We start from the raw sequence: 21,516 nt of genomic DNA on the forward strand, positions 1-21,516 counted from the left end.
CAGGTCTGCTCTTCCATTAGTAGGCAATACTACATGCTGAAACAGAAATATCATTAGAGACTCTCCTGATACAACCAGAGCTTATCATTCTAGTCTCCGAAATCTGCACAGAGTGACAGGAAGTTAATTCATGCAGGGCTGGTGCCAAGTAAAGATGCTTTCTTAGTGAGGAGGGGAGAAAGTGCTGATGATGTGCTCTGGATCCTCTTGATTTATCCTCATTTGTGACCTGAGCTAGCAGCTTTTCTAGCAAACAGTTATTTCTGAGTGATGGAAATCCACTTCTTGAGGTCAAGTGAAGTCAGTTTACCTTCTCCAGTTTAAGTATCATTCCATATGTGCATTCATGGCTAGTAGACTTCTGACAGAATGAAACGTCAGCCTTACTGAAAGTAAGCAAGTCTTCAGAAGTACACCGATCCCAGCGATGATAACAGATCCCCAAGGGGACAATTCGCAGTTTCATAAGACAAAATTGTGTATTAGTGACATCAAGAAAAATGAGGGGGTTTTTTTCCCTATAGTGAGGGCCAATTCATAGCTTTTCTTGTTTAAATCAAGATTTGCACAGAAAATGGATTCACAGAAATATCGCTGACAACAGCTTCTGACACTGGTGAGCCAGCTCTTCCTCCCACCCCATCCTATTGTATCATTAGATTGTAGTATAAAGGCATAACCTACCTTAGTATTTAAAGCAACACAAAAAGCAACTTAAGATTTCTAAGATACTATATAATCTTCAAACTTCACAGAGATACTAGTACTGGATCTTCCAGTTCTGCCTTGTTGTCACAGTTATCACAGAAAGGCCTGCTCCATGGGGCACTAGGCAATACAGAATTATTTACTAGAAGGCCAGTAGAGTTAAGACTACGGTTGGTCTAATGAGACCTTTAAGGACAGTTCCAAAGTTGGAGTTTCACCTTAGAACATCGAATTTTCACTAGCATGTTTAGGATTGGGACAAAATGTATCTAGGATTAGTCTGTGTCCATGTAGAAGGGGAAATCACTACCGTGAAAACATTGAAACCTGCAGCTTTAGAATTTATTACTGCAGACCTCCTGTGCTAGTACCCAAAATATTGCTCAATTCTAAGTAGGCAAAAGAGAGGATCAAAAGGGTTCTGAAGGAATACAGACTGGAGTTATAGATTAAATGCTAGCCAGGTTTCAACTCTGCCATGAACTGTAACATGGAACTAAAGAAGGGCTGCCCTGCAGGCAAGGGACAAACATTTCTATAGAGATAAAATTCCATCTTGCATACATGAAACAGATGCACACCTACCATATCTCCACGTGTTCAAAAGGCAGAGCTCTTCCCCTTCTCCCCTTGTCCATCCTTACAAATGATTACAGTGGAAATTAGCTGGGATGAGACAGCATTCACAGTAACTTAGAAGGCAAGTCTTCCTAGGCTCCTAGCATAGTCAGAGGAAAAACAAAGCCTTTGCAGAAGGGGATTCCAAGCATAAGTCAAACTCAGATGGTCTGAATGCCTCTCTACAGGGACATCTCTTGACTAGAAGCACGTCTACATTAAGTGCCCAAACTTATACCACATGAATCTCTCTCAAGGTCTGGTATAAATAAGCGACTTCAGCTAAAGGAGCTCCCCAACACTGCAAACTTGGAACACCACATGTGAAACAGCAATCTGGTAACATTTTATTTACTCATTTTTGCAAGACTATTTCAGTGCTCTGAAATTTTTAAACTCAAGTTTTCGGAAATTTAGCATTCCACCAGCAAGGCAGTTAACCCAAGTCAAACGGATACTGTTCCTAGGCTCAAAATGGCAACTAGAGGTTATAATTTATTGCATCTTGCACCACTCAGCTTAGTGATCACTGAATCAATTGAACAGTTGATGGTAAATATCTTTCTTAAATGCATGAAAATTTAATGCAGGGAGGGCCTAGTTTTCAGATATTAAACAGCTGCATTTTCATTGCTCATACATCTATCACAGAGATGTGAGATCGGATACAAAATGTACCATGACGAAGTAAAGAGAGGGGTATGAGGCTGTATACCTGTCATTATACTTGTATGCAAAAATTCTGCCTTTATTTTAAGAAAACCCTTAAGGAGGACTATGTAAACCACAAAAAAGTTGTCAGCATTCACTCCTGCTTCTTAGCCATTGTAGTAAGTTTCATGTTGCTAAGCGAACTTTGATTTAGGAATATTCTCAACTTATTCTAATGTCCCAATGCAAATAATTACAGTATTGATGCATTTTTCATTCTGTTTAATCCAACTCATTCCTATCACAACATTTTTTGTTCTGTCAGATTAGTCATGAAACACTAACTTGCCTGGGTCTCCTTCTTGCCAAAACGTACCCATTTGTATCTCTTCCTTTCATTTTCTTCATAGTTCTCAGACCCACCTACCCTTTCTCCAAACACACTCCTCTGTCCCACATAAATGGATAACAACCATCTTCTCCACTGAATCTTTCAATCTGATCACTAACATGAACATGATGAAACTTTACTTAGGTTCTAAGTTTGTCACTTAATAAAATCTCAGTAAGACACCTGCCATCATTCATCTACCACTACACTACTGTCTCCAGTATGCATGAAAAAATAGTTCAAATAGGTGGATTACTTTCACAGCAGGAAAGCTTTTAAAAGTGAAATTAAGAAACTTTTTTTCTCCCAACAGAATTAACAGCTACTGTTTTAGTCCTCTATCCTTCTCATATCACACCAGCAGAGCCAAAGAGACATGTTATTCTCTGCTATCCCACAAACACAAACTCTCCCTGGAAGGCAGTAACATTGTCAGGAATTTTTTGCTTGTTTGTTTCAGTAGGGATATTTTGTTTTTCAGCCACACACTTTTGGACAGCTTGGTCAGACAAAGTTGCATTCTTGCTTTCTAGTGGGCCAGCAAACAGGGGGAAGGAGCAAGTGGGGAAAAACAAATTTTAATCCACACTGATCCAATTGCTAGTAACAAAGAACTAGTAGAAAATGGCTCCTCATCTCATCTTACTGTCAAAATTAAGTGACAAGGAAGCAAAATATGGTCATATAATCTTTTTCTGATTTCTCAACCTAGAGAAAGGATTAGGTTTGTCTACATACTGCAGTGCTGAAAGGGATATTCCTTTGCCTTGTGCTAAAAGTTGACTCTTATCATACAAAAGCAGAACATTGGGATGGAGGGAACAATTAGAGTTATCACTCAGAATAAAAATACCACATTATTATATATGAGGGTAGAGGAAAGGGGCTCCTGTCCACTACACTCAGTAGCATGCACAGCCTAGCATACCAAAATCTCCTGGCTGTATCACCTTCAGCTTCTTCTTATCTACTGCTTGTATTCCCAATTTATTTGGCACAGAGCACACAATAAGAAACATTCTGACTTGAAAGGCGAAAGCTGACAAAGACAGAACAGCAAAGAAAGCAAGCTTACGTCACAGCACCACCGCAACAGTTATCAACCCAAATCCCCCACCCTGACATTTCACATCAATAGCTATATCAGCAGCCTCCTGCTCCCTCCCCCAGTCCAGAATATTTGGGGTTTTTTAAAACAGGAGAGAAATTACAAAAAAAAAAGAAAAAAGAAATCCTGTGACAGTCTCTTGTATCATCCAGCTTACAGTTCACTCCAAGTCATTTACCTGCACATGATGCTACTCCATAAGCCTGGCACACAAGAACAAAAATCTATTAGCTAATGAACCTCAATCCTGCTGTAAACAGCTTAAAGTCATTAGCGGGGGGGGGGGGAGAAATCAATTTACTCCGTGAGGATTGAGAGCATACAGGAAGAAGTATGTAAGGGAGTGGGCTGGAAGACCAGTATCCCTACTGTGGGAAACGAAGTTGGTTCTGTTGTCTGTGGTACAGTGGGATGTATCGCTGACTTGATAGATGATTGATAGCTTCACATTTAACTTTCATATAACTCTTCCCCAACTGAGACAATACAGAATTTTAGTGACTAGATACCTGCCCTTCTTTTCTTTATTTAGTTACTACAGTTCTAGGTAGATGATAAAATGGCAGGGTTATTGACCAGTGATAAAGTAACATCCTTAAGTCATGTTTTCTGTGAAGTTATAGTTGTATTTTGGAGCTTTCCTCTTCATCAGTGCTTGGTAAGTGTTTGAGAGATGCCTACCACTAACTGTTTGTAACACGTGCTTGGGTGGATTGTGGTGCTTTGAAAGAGGCTGAGAGAACAAACTGAAGAAAGTATCAGAAACTTGCTTACCAGAAACTTAAGAAAAGTCTGATTAAAAAGATACCTCAAATAAGATTATTCTAAAGCTTAAATATGCCCAAATGCCTATAATAATTACTAGAATTAAAAAAAAACTCTCCAAAGTCAGGTAGGTTGTGGTGATAAACTCACCCTTCCATCATCAATATGTGAAGTTAGTATCGTTCTCTTTCCCTGAAGGCACAGTTCGGAGCACACAGAGACGATAGCTGTCAGGGAGCAGCAAGAGGGAGCTACTCCACAAGGTAAGGTGAGGTGGGAGCCAAGGCCACAGTGCCCTCACCCACCAGCATGCACTCCCACAGCATCTGAACAAGGTAGCCAGAGTCAGGTGGTGATAACAGGGTCCACTGACAGTCCCACATAAGGCAAGCAAAGAACCAGGCCCAGGGTCCAGCCTGGGAGTCCAGTCAATAGCAGCAGGAGATGGGGGCCAGGGCCAGAGACAGGTACACTCACGACATAGCTCAGGAAAGGACTAGGAGCCCAAGCCTGAGCTTAAATGGAGCTCCTGGACCCATGGGCAGAGGAGGTAGGCAGAGGCCCCCAGAGAGGCCAGTACACTCAGCACCCTGAACGCAAATTACCAAAACTCCTACCCCGCAAACAACATTGCTATGCCAGCAAAACCCCTGGTGGGGACAATTATGCTCCTGTTAACCAGACGTCACTTAGACAATTGGTATTACAGTGCCAGAGGTAACGCCTGTATGGCCTGTTAAGCCGGTTAGCCTCTAGAGGCTCTGATGACCTAAACACAGCGACTTGATGATGTAGAGTTGACAAGGCCTGAAAAATCTGATGGTGAATACTTGTAAGCGCCAGTACACTTCAGTAGCTCTGTTTCAGTCTTTGGCAACATTAGCACTCGCATGGGTTGAATGTTTTGCCATCCAAGATTTTGAAAGACAATACACTCAGGCACAAGGAAAACAGTTGTGTCAAGACATGGACAAAACTCCAGCAAAAAAATGTGTCTGCAGGCACATCCTGCTTACACCCACCCTCAAGAGCCCTATTCATTATTTTGTGCAGTACTCTGTCTCATTACAGCCACCATCACCTGCCTACCCAGTCCAAGAGCTAGCTGGCAGCAACAGTGATGGGTGGGTGAGGTGACACTAAGAAGGACTGTAAATGGGAGCAACATGCCATCTTTGTTATTTTACTTGTTGCAGAAATGTTTAATTCTAACATTTAAGTCATTAAGTAGCCATCCAACTACTTGTACAGGCTTAATTAAGTCTCTTGCCCAGTCTCCCAAATTCTTATGTGGACTCATATGAGATTTTCCCTTTAGTCATACTGCTTAGCCATATCTATTCTTATTTTGTTTAGACTGAAAAGAAGTGAGAAGACCACTACTTTAAGAACTCAAAGAATGAAAAATGGCAGAGGAACTCAGATCCACATGGAATGAGGCTACTGTGCCTAACGATGTAATTTCATTTTTTTTTTCTCGAAATAGTGTCACGCATTTTTGCAGCAGTTGTGTGTTGAAAATATACTTTGGCAGATGATTTCAGAGGAACTCAGCCACCTATGGATATAACAGCCTAGTAACAGATTTGTTTTCCCATAGGCCTTTGCTCAGCTATGCACATCTCCCTCACTGTTATTGTATGATCACGGCTTTTGACAACCGTAAAGTCAACAGGCAGCTACAAAGAGGGAAGCTAATGTTGATTGTGTAGCAGTTGGACTGTGAAACATCACTGCCACAGTTGAACATTCTTTGTGGGTATGACCACTGGGCAGGTTTTATTTCTTCCTCCAGCCCGGAAGCAAAACAGCTTACTGTGGCTTTACTCACCAAAGGGCAAAATAACAAAAGCTTTGTCAGATAGTAGACAAGCATCAGCACATCCACTTCCTCCTTTTAGATAACTGAAGTACTGTAAGGAGATGTATCAGATATTGCGTCCATCAAAGCCCAGGTACAAGAGCTTTACAGAAATAAAAGAACAGAGTAAAATCTTTACAGAAACCAGTGCTTTCTCGGTTTGAGATTAAGTGAACAACATGACCAGGGCTTCAATCCTACTGCAATGGGTACAGGGACTGAGGTTGCCATTTTTTTTTTTTTTATTGGGGGGGTGGGGGGAGAAGGGGAGGAGTTGATTAGTAATTCCTATTGGCAATAGTACATCGGCATACCATCTTAGGGACAGAACTACATTTTGGGAAATTATATCAGAAACTCACTCCAAAATAAAATGTTGCGTTGTACTAGTTTGCCAAAATCTAATTGCAACTTTAGCTCCAACTTCCAGTAGCCAGCCTGCACAGCTTTGCTTCAAAAGTATCCAGATAATTAGCAATCTGCTCTTGATCCTGCATTCAAAGTACTTAAAGTGATTAACAGATCTGCACATGGACTGAGTCTGCACTTCCCACTGTATATTATACATGCAGCCTTTACCTACCTACTGTTGGGTACTCTGCTGTTCCTTTCACTAAGATTGCATCTTTATTTTACTATTTGTTTGTGGTGCAGAAGGCTAAGGGTTGCTTAAGATCCTGTAGAGCACAGAATTGATAAGACACTCTCAAAAATTGCACATCTTAAAAGGAAAAACAAAGAATACAAATATTGTCTTGAGTAACAAGCATATATTTCTCCCTCTTTTATTACTAACCATGCAGCAACATCACTGATATTAAAAAAAAATACATCTTGGAAGCAAAAGCGTTTTAATTATTGGGTATGTGAGGGTTCAGCAAAGCCATAAAGCTGGCTGACTGTCCTCTTCTATCAACCTGGAGGATGTGATGGATGTGACAGCACAGCAGTTCTTGGATTTTAAGCTGCGCAGTACAGTAACTCTACAGAGCTAATGCATAATGGGGGAGGGGAAAGGAATGGCTTTCAGAGTCATGATATATTTAGAATCGATCCTTTCACCTAGCCAAGCTGAAAAGTCTTATCACTTTAGTGATCTGGTACAAAACACTTTGAATGCTCTTGGAGAACATTCAAGTCAGTTTCCTGGAAAAATGGAGCTGGTCAGCTCTGGTTTCAGATTAAATCCTAGCAAACTGCCTATACTGGGACAACCTTCTTGCTCAGGCAAGGATTCTTTCACTCTTCATAATCAGTTAAATGCTTAAAGGGAAAAAAAAATAATTAAATCTTCACTCAACTCAGTGCTTTGCCAAATCATATCAGTTTGAAGGTTCGTAAGAAATCAAGTATAAAAACAGTATCAGGCAAAAACAAAAGATAGAGTGGGGAAAGTAGAATCACATGAATGGCATTTATATTAATTGTTGCTCAAGACACCTTCTGAAAATTAATTTAATAACAACGCTGGTTCAGTGGGAGCCATTTTGACATGAAGCCAAAGCAAAACAAATCCGTGCTTTTTTCATCCTGAGTTTCAATTAAGACATCTCTATGAAATAGCTAATAACATCAAGTTCCACTGTTCTCTTGAACAGACTGGCAGAAGAAAAGAAAGACTTAAAACCTCCACAGGCAGCAGCACAAACTACACCAGACTTTTTTTTTTTTAAATCAGATTTTAGCACAAACATTAAGAAAAATCAGCAGAGATGTAGTTATGTAGAGCAAATAGCCAGCTGACAAAAAGAGGGCAGTCCTGCACTGGTGCCCATCAGATTCCATACAGGACAGCAGCTTATGCAGCTAAACTAGCAGAAAGATGTTAACTTTTTCTTTTTGATGTGTTAAGATTTCTGTTAGCTCCCTGAACCAGCTTTGTCTGTGTGATCAGAAAAGTACTATGAGGAATACACCCCAGCTACCAGATGACCATAACCATATCAAAGCCACACAGTACATGACTGATAACTTCAAAGACAAAATCAAATCAATAAATCCAAAGGCAAGATAAACAGCACTCCAGCAAGTAGTATGAGGCATGTCAAGTTCTATTAATAATCAAAATTACAGAAATTTTCTTATTTCCAGGATCCTTTCACAATGCAGAGTCATAGGCCACTAAAGGCTGGTCTCTCTACTGTCTTTTCATGATCACATGCTCGCAGAGGAGAAACAACAGGAAATCCTGTAATACAAGGAAGGTGGGGCAGATGGATGACACAGCCTCATTCACATACATCCCACTGCGCTTATAGAGACCATCTTTACAGCAGTTAACCGCTTCCTCATAGTCTCCCATAAATACTGCAGGAATCCCCAGCTTAAGCACAAAAAGCGTTATGATAAGCAAAATCTTAACGGCAGGAGTAATTCCTTACAAAAGGGAGCTCTGAGTACATACCGGCTCCATCCTGCCAACTGGCCTAACGTTTACTACACATCTGAACAATATGCCTGGAAGTCAGCAAGGCTGAAGCCATGCTCATGTTTTAATGAAGGTCTAGGCTTATACATGCAGCAAGTCTGGTAATATTTCTCAACAGCCACCCCAAATTCCAGAAGCCTATCTGATGAAGCATCAGAGCAAGATGTTGCACAACGAACTAGGAGCCTGGCTTGCAGTGCTGAAAACCACCCAGGACTGAAGTAGTAAATTGTTCAAAGCACATACAGGATTTCAGAGATTATTTGAAATCCACATATGCATTAGCTAAAGATTTTTTGGCTTTGTTTTTAACAACTGGTGTTATAAAAATGCCTAAGTAATATAACAGAACTTTTAGAAGGGAGGGGGAAGGGTTGTTTGCGGCAATGACATAAAGAGCTTATGGGAAGGTTATCTATCCCTGGCTGCTACCTTTTGGAAGAAAACAGAGATCAATCTTGCACCAGGCTACTACTATCACCATGATAACTATTCTACAGGCTGGGACCAGAAGATTTACTATTATATGAGTCCTCTTCTCTCTGATCTTGAGAGAAGCTGACAAAACCAAAAAACATAATTAATTATACTCCTGATACATGGTGACAGGTTCTCTTCTTAGTGCATGAGTTTTCCATTACTTCTTTCCTGTCTTTGCCTTCTATCTGGAAAGAGCTCAGGTCAGCAAGGCAAGCTGATTAGTTTTCCATTAGCGCTCTGACTGTTAAGAAGCTGTTGTCAAGTATCCCAGGCTACTTTGGCAAGCTTTTGGAAAACAAAGTCACACCAGTCTAACTGAAACTATCCTAGAATCAGAAAGTAAATATGGTCCAAAATGCAGCTGCCTAAATCAGGTGCTATAGTCTGTGATCCTCCCAACAACTTAAGGCTTTCCTCATCTTGTCACAAAGGAACATGCAACATCTTTAGAATGAGATACCACTTAAAATTAAGGAATCATCTTAATAATGGGTGATGAAACATCACTTCAAAGAGCAAGATTGCACTTAACTTTTGATGCTTCAAGAGTTTGTCTGCTTGCTTTGGATATGTTGAAATTCTGAAAGGAATTGTTTGATGAGAAAGCAAAAAATGAGACTTCTTCCAGCAGCTTCTCGAAATTCAGATTAAGTTTATTGATGTGGGAGCAACACAGAAAAATGCAGTTGAAAAAGTTATCCTAACTTCCTGAAAATGCCACAACAAGGCTGTTCTCGCTGCTGACTTACTGCATGGAAATTTCAGAAAAAAAACACAGGTTTGTCAGAGCTCTGGCACAGATGGTCAGATAGTGAAGTCATTGGTGCAGCACAAATGCCTACATACATTTCCCACATGATGGTGGTCAAGTCTGTTGGTATCTGCTCTTCTATTCCATACATGCAATTTGGAGAAAATGCTCACTGTCACAACACTTAATTATTTTTTTGTTGGGAGGAGAAAGAACCCTGCAGAAAAATATATACAGTGGCATAAAAACAAGGAAAAGATACTAGCTAGACTAAAAAAGTAATATACACAATTTTACTACTTAAATATGAAAGGAACTCTTTTCACTCTTGCCTAGAAAAATAAGGAATTCCATTCATGACATTGCCTTGCTGCTTTTGGGGGTGGTGGGGGAGCAGGCAGGAAGAGGGGTTCAAAGCATTTTTGTGAATATCAAAGTTATTTCAAAAAGTCTTTCTTTTATGGCTTGCAACCCACAGTGAACCATCAATTATTATTTAACTAAAACAAATCACTTCCAAAATGAAAATAAATCTCCTGCAAGTCACAGAAATCTACTATCACTTACTCAGAATAATAAGACTGCAGTATGAAAGCATCTGTCAAGTCTCTCAGACAGGAAAGTAGTTGCACTGGTTTAGACAAGCTAAGAACAAACACAAAGTAAACTGTCTCCCTACTACTGTGAATTCCCAATATTTCAACAGCTTAAAAGTTAGCATTGCCTTCAAGTATAATTCCTCAGAACTAATAACCTCTTCTGAGCTAGTAACACATGAAATTAAAATATTTTATTGCATCCTGTTCAACAAAAAGCCATGTCATCGCTGGTATTTCATCCTGATAAGAAGGATGCATAAGAAGGCATGGATAAGAAGGTACAGTTCTTTGGTTTTTGTCAATCACAACATGAGTGATCAGGATATACACAGAAATGCTAACGTTTTGGGGACATAACAGAGAAAGGAACAGACAAACCAGAACTAGGATTTGTGCACCATTAGCAATATGGTATAGCAGACCCATAGTACCAGATAACTGGTTAAGGGCAAAACCTGAAAAAAATGAGCTTTAATCACCTTGCAGAAAATATTCAGGCTATCTGAAAGGCTAGATTTCTACCGTACACACTTTTTTCTCAATCTTAAAAAACAAGATTTGACTGATTAGCTGTCCTAGAACTGTGCCTGCAAACATCTCCACAAGATCAACCTTCCAGCAGCTGTCAAAAAAAAAAAAAAAAAGAAAAAAGAAAAAAAAAATCACATTCTCATCATCTCATCACTGTCCTCCCACAGGCAGGGGAGCACGCAGCTAAGGCCAGATCAAGTAATTCACAGTGTAAAGAATTTAGATGCCATCAAAATAGTTTCACCCTACTTTGTATGACGTATTATTCACTTATTTAATTGCACTGACAAAGGTGATCTGTTATGACAGAAGGTATAATACTGGAGAATTAGTCAGCAAATTACATTAATGTACTAGAAGTGGCAACTGCAGTGCAGCTTTCCAAACCGCACCGCCAAGGTGCTCTAACCAGACCCTGAACGAACTCTCTTCTGTGACGCTACCAGAGACAGCAAGAAGTTTATATTAAGTACTTATACTTCTCTGAGGAGACCAGCAGGAAGATGGTCAATTATGAATGAATTAGGACCTGAATACTGGAACAGGAAGGCAATTGCTACTGCATATTATCAAGACTGATATGTAATATTCAAGTTCTGTTGTCCTTGGGTTGGATTTGAACTAGTTACATGGAATCCTTGCTTCTAAATTCTGCCTGTACTTTAAATATACATACAGATGTATATATACACACACACACACACATATATATATATATATCAAGGAATATTGGAAGTTCTAGGAACAACTGTCCAGAAACCATACAAAGGCAGTTATATTAGTGCCTTTATGAAAGGAAAAAGGCTTATCAACAGCATAAAAGAAATAAGTGTAGCAGAGTTAGGAGGTCCTTAGAAAACTAGAGCTTTGAATCTCAGCATACTAGACTTCACTTTGTGCTCCAAAAAGTAGGAGAGGTGAACATTTTCAAAGAACTGTAAGGGAAGAACTACTGACCTGATCATATTGGAACTGTTGAGTTTTATTTTGAGCTCTGTCCTTATCTCATTCTTTAACGCTGACCACGTCACTTTGCTGCTAATCTTGTGCCACTTTGTGGAAAACAAACATAGTGACTTTTAGAAAGCACTTTGCTAACCGGCGTGAACCCCTTCTGCAAAACCTTTTAACGTAGTGCAAAGAATAACCATATTTCGCTGACCAGTCAAAAAAGGGCAAAGATTCTCTTGCTAGTTCTCTCTGGCATTAGTTACTTGGCATTATTCCTGCAGCAACCCTGGCATATCTAATGTTGACAAAAAAAATAGAGAAATAAACAGGAACAGCTGCATTACTTCCAATATTTCACTAAAACTAAGATGAAAACCTTTTCCTCCTCAGCATGACATACCAAAAACCTTCCTGTGGCCAGAAATGCCAAGTCAATTTTTTTTTAAAAAAAGAGAGAGAGAGAAAGAAAGAAAGAAACAAACAAACAAACTCACTCCAAGGGCTGTTCTAAACTACATGATGATGCTGACTTCAGCAGACATTCCTAGTTGCTCCTTTCTGTAGCTCAGAACTTAGATTATTCAGCAACCTCCATGTTGGGAAAAGTCTATAAATGATTACATAACACACACTCAGCAGGGCACCAACATGCAGCTGAAGAGGCAAAGGGTGGCCGTATCACCAGATGAAGAGAAGAAAAAGAAGCCAGAGATTATTCTGTCAATATGATTAATTCCTTATATTGCATAAAATCTGAGTCAAATGCAATACAAAGAAGAAAGATCTGCTTACACAACAGAACAAAATTGCTTTTCCAGCGTTTCTGAGACCTACTGGGTTATTTTCATTCTCTTGTGTAGTTATATGACTGATGTACAAGTTGATAATTCCAGATGGACCTGCACACCCAGTTGAAGGATCCACTGTAACACCCACTTACCAGACTTAAGTTGACTGCCAAATGAATTGAAATTCAGCAAAAGAATTTCAGGGTCTCTAAAAAATAGATCACAGGCTCATCAAAATCACAAATGTGTAATTTATTCTGTAAAGATCTGTATATGCTCACTTCCTGGTAACATCCACAAAGCAATGAAAATAAGCAGTTCACAGTTGTAGACCTCTGAGGTCTACAACTAAAATCTGCCCCAAACTTGCAAGGCACTTTCTATACTATTAATGCATTAGCATTAGATTTAAGAAAGCTAAGTGAAAGAAAATGAGAGGAAAAAAAATGAAGGAAAATGGAGCAACAGAAGTAAGATGCCCACCTTTTTGGATAAATGAAAGAAAACAGACAATTGCTTTAGAGGGTGCTTCTTACTGGGAAAATCTCAGCAGATAGACACCTCCTGAAATTTCAAATAATCCACTCAAATTCAGTCTCTGCACAAAACGAAGTTACCTTTCTAAAGCAATCAAAGCCTTGTGTGCTCTTATTACGCCATCTAAAATTTGGAGAACTATTCTGAGATGTTTTTTCTGGCACCTATTAGTCAAGTCCACAGCCTAAGCTGCAATAGTTTAGATTAAAAAAGGTTTTTCCAAATCCTTGCACAAATATCATTGGGTAAGTTCTCAGACTTTCACTAAGCTGCCCATTTGACTTACATTCTCAACAGCAAAATAACACCAAGACATTCTTAGAAGATTCAGTATAAAGTAGTGTCCTCATGCACACGGTTATTTGCCTAAAAATAGGAGGACATCTCCAAACAAGGCATTCTATGATTTTCTACTATTATTCTAGTAGTGGGAAACTTGATTTTAAATATAAGGCAACCTTACTCTTTCTCATTCCCCCACCTTGTTCTTTAACTCCCAAACTGATTCTTAAGCCCTGTCCCTGCATCCTCGGATAGTGCAGGTCTCAGCTACCAGCTGGTTCTTGAAAATGAGGTAAGATGTATGAGAATCACTGCCTATTATTAAACCTAAGCAGCAAGAATCAGCAGATCAACATGGCTGATGCTCCCATGACTGCTCTACAGTACTTGCAGATGTTTAATAAGTGAGAGAAGCATGTCTGCAATAATCTTGCCCTAGTTCTTGCAAGCAAAAGCTGTTGCTTCTCCAGAGACACATCACTGTTCCTCAGTTAATGGGCGGTATCTTATGCAAAGAACATGCTACAAGCTTGTAATTCTATAGCCACAAATAAGCTAATACTAACCAGTTCTCAACTATCCTAAGTAATGGAGAAACCTAAGTACATCAAAAAAACCCCACAGAAAATACAAGCCATGTATGAATCAGGATACAATAACATACTTAGTCCACTCACTTTTGCAAAATTTGAACGACAGCATTTTACAGAAAACAGGGCAGATAAACATCCAAGACATGCATTAGATAGAGTGAAAAAGAGACATGAGCACCACAAGGTATTCCAGAAAGACGCGACTTGGGCAGCCCAAAGCTGTTGTTCTAGAGATAACCATGAGTTAAGTCTATCTACACATATAGGTAATACATACTTTTAGGGCAATTTCACACACACACACACCCCAAAAAGCCCCACCTTTGTCATAATCTGATAGTTATGATACTCGTCTTATAAACACACCCAGAAGAGAACATTTTCAAGTGCTGGGGGTTTTTTTTCAGAAATTTCTCATTCCCACATAGCATAGAATGAAGAAGAGTATGTTAACAAACTAAAGAAGTAAACAGCAGCTGCAATATGTCAATCCCACACCTGAGGCTATTAATTTATCTTGTTTCAAAGCAGACTTACAAAAAAGCAAGTTTCACTGAAAATGATCTAAAGTCCTTTTCTGTAATATTAGCCCCTACATTTATCTCATTTCCCAACTGCGTTACTGCTTTCTGCAGACTTTGCTGGGCTGGAAGAAAAGTTTTCTATACATGATATTTCTGTACTAGATCTGATGGTATCTTTGGTCCAGACCACCATATAAATCTGTCTCTCCACTCCAAACACAGGACAATTTAGAATTCTTCTACCTTAACCTTTCACAGGCATTCCCACTCATTCTTCCTCTTCCTTTCCTATTGCTTTCTTCCAAAATGAAGAATATTCTAGTAATATATTTAGCAAAACTCTCAGCTTCTCATTGACAATTTACAGTGCAGCGCAAGTTATGTACCACTAATTTATGGTGACAAGAGACATTTACTCTTGCTGCTAACAGTACAGATGTTTTCTAACATCCATAATGGGGTTTGGTCAGTGACATTTTGCATCAGTGTCCCTCTAGGTTAACTTGAACTCTGGTTGATATGTTTCCCTTTTTTACAATTAGTAGTCTCTAGCCTCTGAATAAAACAAACAGTGAAATACCAGGAGTTAATTTATTTTTATTTTAGAAATAGCTTATATTCTAAACCTCAAAAATGTTCAGATAGCCTCAAGAAATAAAATCTTAGCAGCCTGTTTATGAAATCAGTAAGTAAATGCTTTCTTAGACAAGGGGGAAAGGCCCAATACTTAAGAGCGATTTATTTTTTATTCACAAATGAAGTTAAAGTTATCCATTAATCAATTCACTTATCAATATGCCCATGAATACACTGCCATCTGTAAGGGAAGGGGAAAGTTTTGGTATTAGGAAACTTTTAAAGTCATTTCCTTTTTTAAACAACAAAAAAACCAAAACCTGAATAGCATAAGAATAGTAGTAAAGAAACTACAATGAAAACTCCCATAATTTGAATCTTCAGACTCATTAACAAGAGTTCACAATACATTGCTTCCCTCCCACAGCAAAATTCAACTATGCAAATTCACTGCCACAAGATTCAAGCCAAAAAGATGTAGGGAGGTTCTACAAGGATTGGAAATGCATAGAAATATCAAGCATTGTAACAGTTAATTCTGGCTCTGAAGGATCTATTTAAGATACAATAACTTGCACCTATCTGTCAGATCCCTTTGCTAGATGTTAACTGCTCTCAAAGCAAAAGAGAACATGTCTGCATCTCAGCCACCCAATTCATAGCACTTCTTATTAATTCAAATCATAAATGAAAGTGAGCTTATATGAATGCACCTAACCAAACCACTGAAGCTAGCATACATGTTTGCTTGTGCCACGTAGGCAGAGATAAGCAGAAAGAAAGGCCAAACAGCTGCATGCATACATCAGTAAGAAAGATGATGATCTTAAAACCACTGCAGCAATTTGCTCCCACACCTGTAAATAATGGTTCTAAGTAGGCCTTTGAATTCAAGGCAGTTTTAGTTTGGGAAAATACATACACTACAAAAAACACTGAAATTGCAGAGGACATTGGTATTACAGAAGTATTCAGCACTATTTCCAGAATCATAAAAACCAAACCTTTAGTCCCCATGCTCTAATGGGCCAGCTGCATCCCATGTAAAGCACCACAAATACCAGCTCAAGATCTGGGTGTTCAAGGAAACCTACTGGAACAACGCTTCATCGGCATCTGAGTTAATGTTTTTATCAACACCACCTCTATAACGGCTAGGCAGAAGATCCAGTTTGGCAGAGATAGGGTAACTTTGCCCATAAGGAAAATGGGCCTACATTTCTCTAGCAGAATTTAGCAAGTAAAATTTAGGCTTAGGAGCATTTATCTTTCTGAAGAAGCATTTCTCCTTCCAAGTAGGGGAAGGAGGATCTGCATTTTAAATTCAGCAGGACTTTCCAACATACAGTCTGCTGAGATGCCAGTAAAACCGAGATACTGTACATATATTAACTACTACAGAAGCATGATCCAATTACAACTGCTTTGGCATCCAATCATTTTAGTTACTTTTATATCCTGTGGTCTGTAGCACCATACTGTAGAGAACTAAACCCCTATGGAAATGGATTAGAGGATACAGTGGTTCACAAAAGCTGATTTCTAAATTAACATTATTCCCCTCTTTTCTTTGTACTGTTTCTTTCTGAAATCCCATCCCAGTACCCTGGCTGTTCACTGTCACACTTACTGTTGCTGGACTTGAGGTCACGGTGAATTATGGGAACAATTGCTTCCTCATGCAGATAGTTCATTCCCCTTGCAATCTGTACGGCCCAGTTCACTAGTATGTCAGGAGGTATCCTTTTACCAGACAACACTCTGTTTAGTGATCCTCCACGGGCAAACTCCATGATTAAGCAGAGATTAGGTTCCTTCAAACACACACCCCTGAGGGCGATGATGTTGGGATGCTTTAACATCGCAAAGAGCTTAGCCTCTTGGCGGACATTCTCAATGGTCTGGCTGATGTCCTCATCAGGGTCATAGCGGGCTGCCTTGACAGCAACCTCATCTCCTATCCATACAGCTCGATACACTTTTCCGAAGCCCCCTATGCCAATGATTTCCTCCAGAACAAGCTCCGAGAAGTCGATCTCCAGGACTAGAGAGAGAGGAAAAAAAAGATGTAAACATTTAGCAACTATGCAACCCATATATAAACTGAAAGAGTCCACATTGCCCAACTTCACCCTTGCAAAATAAGCCAACCCTTAGGAGAAGAAAAAATTTTCACTCTGAAACAATACAAACAAAAGCAGCAGTCCTTTCTAACAGTCTTTTATTACCAAATACAGTGTGATAAAAGTAGAACTTGCACTATTATAATAAACACTGTATGAAGTATTCAATGTGAACGGTGATGGATTTGACCCAAGGGTGGTGAATGATACACTTAATAAAATAGCCTCATCTTAACATGCTGAAACCCTGTTAAGGATACACCCTTGTCAAAACTACAAGTAATTGAATACATACAGGTATGATATTACCAGCCTTCCCATGCAATACAGCCAATACCTCAGACTCCTTAGCTAGGGTCATAAGGATGCATGTGTTGTTCTTCCTGGTGTTCCATCATCCCTCATGAACAAAAGTGTGATGGGAAGCAAGCTAGAAAACTGGCCAGGAAAGTTTTCCAAAAGGAAGAAAGGTCCTTCCCCATCCAGAAGGGGAAAAGAATTTGTTACTGTGAATACATCTTTTCATTAGCACTGTGAACTTCAAGGATTTATACATACTTTACCTACAGAGAAGGTTTTGCTCCTGCAATAACAGTCTTCATGTTCAAATGGTGATGAGCTACCAATGACTAGAAAAGGAGTAGAGGGAAAGGAGTAGATGCTGACCAGAAACAGCGAGATTTTAGAACAAGACTACAGTAACAATGACGACTACTGATATGAGACTACTGTGTTGCTGAGAATTCACAAAAGGAGATGCTCTGGTACCTCTCTTTGATAGAGAGATCTAAACAGATCAAATGCCTGCTCCCATCCCCTTGGGTCAGGGAAATTCCAGCACCGACAGCGCTGTCCCTTCACCTGCTCCTGGCGACAGGAGCAATTAAAAGCTTGAAGACAAACAAATACATAGGCCGCAAAGCAAGATTGCCAGCGACCCCCCGACCCCCGCAGGCGGTATCAGGGCGGCCAGCAGCGTCCCCGGACGCCGCACGGATGCGGCAGCCCTCGGGCGCGGGGAGCGCGGCCGGCCGCGGCCGCGGCCGGTGCTGAAGGGACAGCTCCGGGGCGGCGCCGCGCCCCGCCCGCCCGCCCCGCCCCCGCGGAAGCGCTTCCGCCCCGCCCGCAGAGGGGACGCGCGGAAGGGGAGGCAGCCGGGCGGGAGCGGCAGGCGCGGGGCCAAACACGCGGAAAGCGGAACCGGTGCCGTTCCCGCGCGCGGTCTCCTGCCTGGCTTCAGAACACACGCTGGGATAACTCTGGGACATAACGCCTGTATGAGATTTACGCTTCCAGACGAAATGTAACACGTTATACCGCAAGTTATTCTGCAAAGAAGGTTTTCTTTCATTTCTGAGTAAGATCTCAGCACCACCTTGAACGTGTATGTTTCTTCAAGGCAGAATGGCCACCTCACCCACATGGGTAGTTTTCTCAGAAGAAAAAAGCTCACCTTTGCCTAAGTTTTTAGAAAGGGAACTTTGTGTTTAATCAGTTCCTTCCTTTTCACAGCTTAGTTACACAGACCATGAGGCTGCAGGCATGAGTAGTGCACAGCTACATTACTGCACGGAAGACTTGTTTTTCTTCACCTTTCTAAACACATTAACCAATTTTCTAAACTCAAGTTTAATTTGGCAGACTCACTGTACTGAACTGCGAAGACAATGGGAATGTTTAACAGATACTTTTTATCACCTTAAAATTTAAGAACTGAAGTGTTACCATTCCTCTGGGGACCAGTAAGGAATTACAGAGCTTATAAGCCATGAACCAGTGGCCATGATGACAACAGCAAAGTAGTTATTATTTAATCAGTATTCATTATGCCGTTTGATTAAGCTATTTAATTTAGACCCTGGTGGCTAACAGCCCACAGTACAGATGAAGGTCCTTCAGTTTGGCCCCACACTGACAGCCCTAACAGGCTATGCAGTAAGAGTACAACTCTCATCTCTCACAGTACCCCCACTGAGATAAGACTGAAGCATATTACTTTGATGACTGAAAGATAGCATGTAGTTACAAACCATATTACTACAGCTGTGAGCGGAAGCAGAGTCTCTCAGACTTGCACTGCAACACCTTTGTCAAACAATCTCTGGAATGATAACCTCAGACCACCCACAGTAAAGTCTATTATTCTTGTATTCCAATAAGCAAGTTAACAGTAGACTGTTATTCCAAACAGCTATCAAACTAACTTCACCAGCTGTAAAAGTGATTATCATTATTTGCAAAGAGCAGAGGGATTTGTCACATTAAACTTGAATATCCAATTCAACAGTAACCAACTTTACCATATAACTTACGGTATACAACCTGTCCAAATTGCATTGTTCCTTTAAAAAAAAAATAAAAAAGCCTTTTGGCATATTAAAAAACCTTAGAGAAGAACAAGTTCTATCTTATCATGAACATATGGTTGACGACTTCAGGGAGCAGAAGCTGTGTATTCCTGTTATGGCAGCAGAAGGGTAGCACAAGGACAATGGGGAAAGTGCAACTCTACAACTGTTCCTGGACTATCCAACCACAAAAAAAAATGTAGGAACTTAGGAGAAGCCATTATTAAAAAGATTGCCCTTGCACAATCAAGAACAGATGGGGAGTTGGGGCTTCAGGAGTTTCTGTAGACATGGTCCTCTAGGGCAGGGAGGGCACACATTTTAACTCCCTCAAAGGCAAAATTTACTAGACATTTTCTACATTTTCTGCATTTGTGAGAAAAAAAAAAAATCAAGCTATACTGTTGCAGAAAAGAAGAAAGTGCTACTGCCCAACCTTTTGCAGTCCCAAGGGCAATATTATGAACTAGTGAGTTTTACCTAAATGCTTTCAAGCAGACATAAAATAGAGAGGGGGGGAAAAGGCTATTAGTTTGTATTCCTTGGAGACATTATGTCCTAGATAGGACAGAACATCTTTCTACTCCCTTCTGTTTCTAGAAAAGCCTACTAGCTTGAAGATTTATCTTTGCCTCTCCCCTCCCCCCCTACAGAAATCTTAGTATTAGCAGGAAAAAGTCAGGGGCAAGAATTGAGAAACAGGATCTAGAAGCAGCTATCTGAGACTGTTCCTCTTTCCGCAGCTGTAGATACCAGCTAAAAAACTGAAGGGGCTGAAATGACTTTGCCCTCCGCCCCCCCCACCCCGCGGGCCCCGGGCCGCCTTACGCTGTATGGCGGGGGGCGGCGGGTAGCGGGCCCGCAGCTCGGGGCCGCCCCCCGGCACGCCGCTGCTCACGTAGTTGCTGGGGAAGATGCCGACGCGCTGGTCGATCTTGCCCGTCCACCAGCCCTCGTCGCCGGACACGTGCGCGTCCCGGGACAGCACCTGCACCACGTCCCCCGGCCGCAGGCTCAGCTCGTCCTCGCCGCACGCCTCGTACTCGAAGACGGCGGTCCAGAGCGGGCCGCCCGGCGGCTCCCCGCCGCCCGCGCCCTCCTGGCCGAGCGCTGTGAGGGGCTCCATGGCGAGGCCGCTCCATAGGGGGAGGCGCCCGCTGGAGCCGGGCGCTGCGGGCGGCGGCGGCGGCGCGGCCGGGGCCGGGGCCGGGGCCGCCGCCTATTGTTCATGCGGCCCGGCGCCTCCCGGCAGCGCCGCCGGGCGGGGGCCCGCGGGGGCCGCTTAGCGCAGCGCGGGTGCAGGCGGGGGCAGGCAGCGCGCACTGCCGAGCCGCGGCCCCGCCGCCGGCCCCGGCGCGGCCCGCCTCCGCCGGCCGCCGCGGCCGCGCATCCCGGAGCCACCTGACTCTCTGGCAGCTTCGGCGGCGGGGGGAGGGCGCGCTCCCGCCCCCTCGCTGCTATTGGCTGCCGCTGCCGCCCTTCAACACCTCCCTGACCCGATTGAAGGCCCTCGCCCGCTTGGCCACGCCCCCCCCGCCCATCCCCTCTCCCTGCTCGCACTCACCGATGGTCCTCCAATTGGCCCCCGGCCCGTCAGCTTTTGCTTCCCATTGGCCCAGCGGCGCTTGTCAGTTAGGCGCTCCCAGCTCCGCCTTCCCCGTCTCCTATTGGCTGGGAACAGGGGGGCAGGACACCGGCCAGGAGTGAGGGTGGGGGACCTTCCTCCCCATTGGGTGGGTGGGGAGATCTTCGCCCGCCGTCAGTCGGAGGGCGGGATCAACAGAGGCGCTGCTAGCCAATGGCAGCCGGGGGCAGCCGCCGGGCGGGGGGTGGGGGGCGCACCTGCCGGGAGGGCGGGGCGGGGCGGGCAGCGCCGGCATGGCGGCAGCCGGGGCTGGGGTCG

The 21,516-nt window shown here is 42.1% G+C and overlaps 1 protein-coding gene across 2 annotated transcripts in view; it reads right to left on the reverse strand.

Annotated features, from left to right (window-relative positions):
• Positions 1–21,048, reverse strand: part of MAP3K9 (mitogen-activated protein kinase kinase kinase 9) — a 60,485-nt gene extending 39,437 nt beyond the window's left edge. For both annotated transcript variants that reach the window (XM_064512525.1, XM_026095654.2), the window contains exons 1-2: positions 20,442–21,048; positions 16,773–17,186 (exon numbers count right to left, since the gene is read on the reverse strand). In XM_064512525.1, the coding sequence (XP_064368595.1) occupies positions 16,773–17,186; positions 20,442–20,739 (712 nt within the window). In that variant the 5' untranslated portion in view covers positions 20,740–21,048. The remainder of the gene's footprint in view (positions 1–16,772; positions 17,187–20,441) is intronic.
• Between the last annotated feature and the right edge of the window lie 468 nt (positions 21,049–21,516).

The sequence above is a fragment of the Dromaius novaehollandiae genome, chromosome 5, assembly GCF_036370855.1.
Source record: "Dromaius novaehollandiae isolate bDroNov1 chromosome 5, bDroNov1.hap1, whole genome shotgun sequence".
Classification (NCBI taxonomy): Eukaryota; Metazoa; Chordata; class Aves; order Casuariiformes; family Dromaiidae; genus Dromaius; species Dromaius novaehollandiae.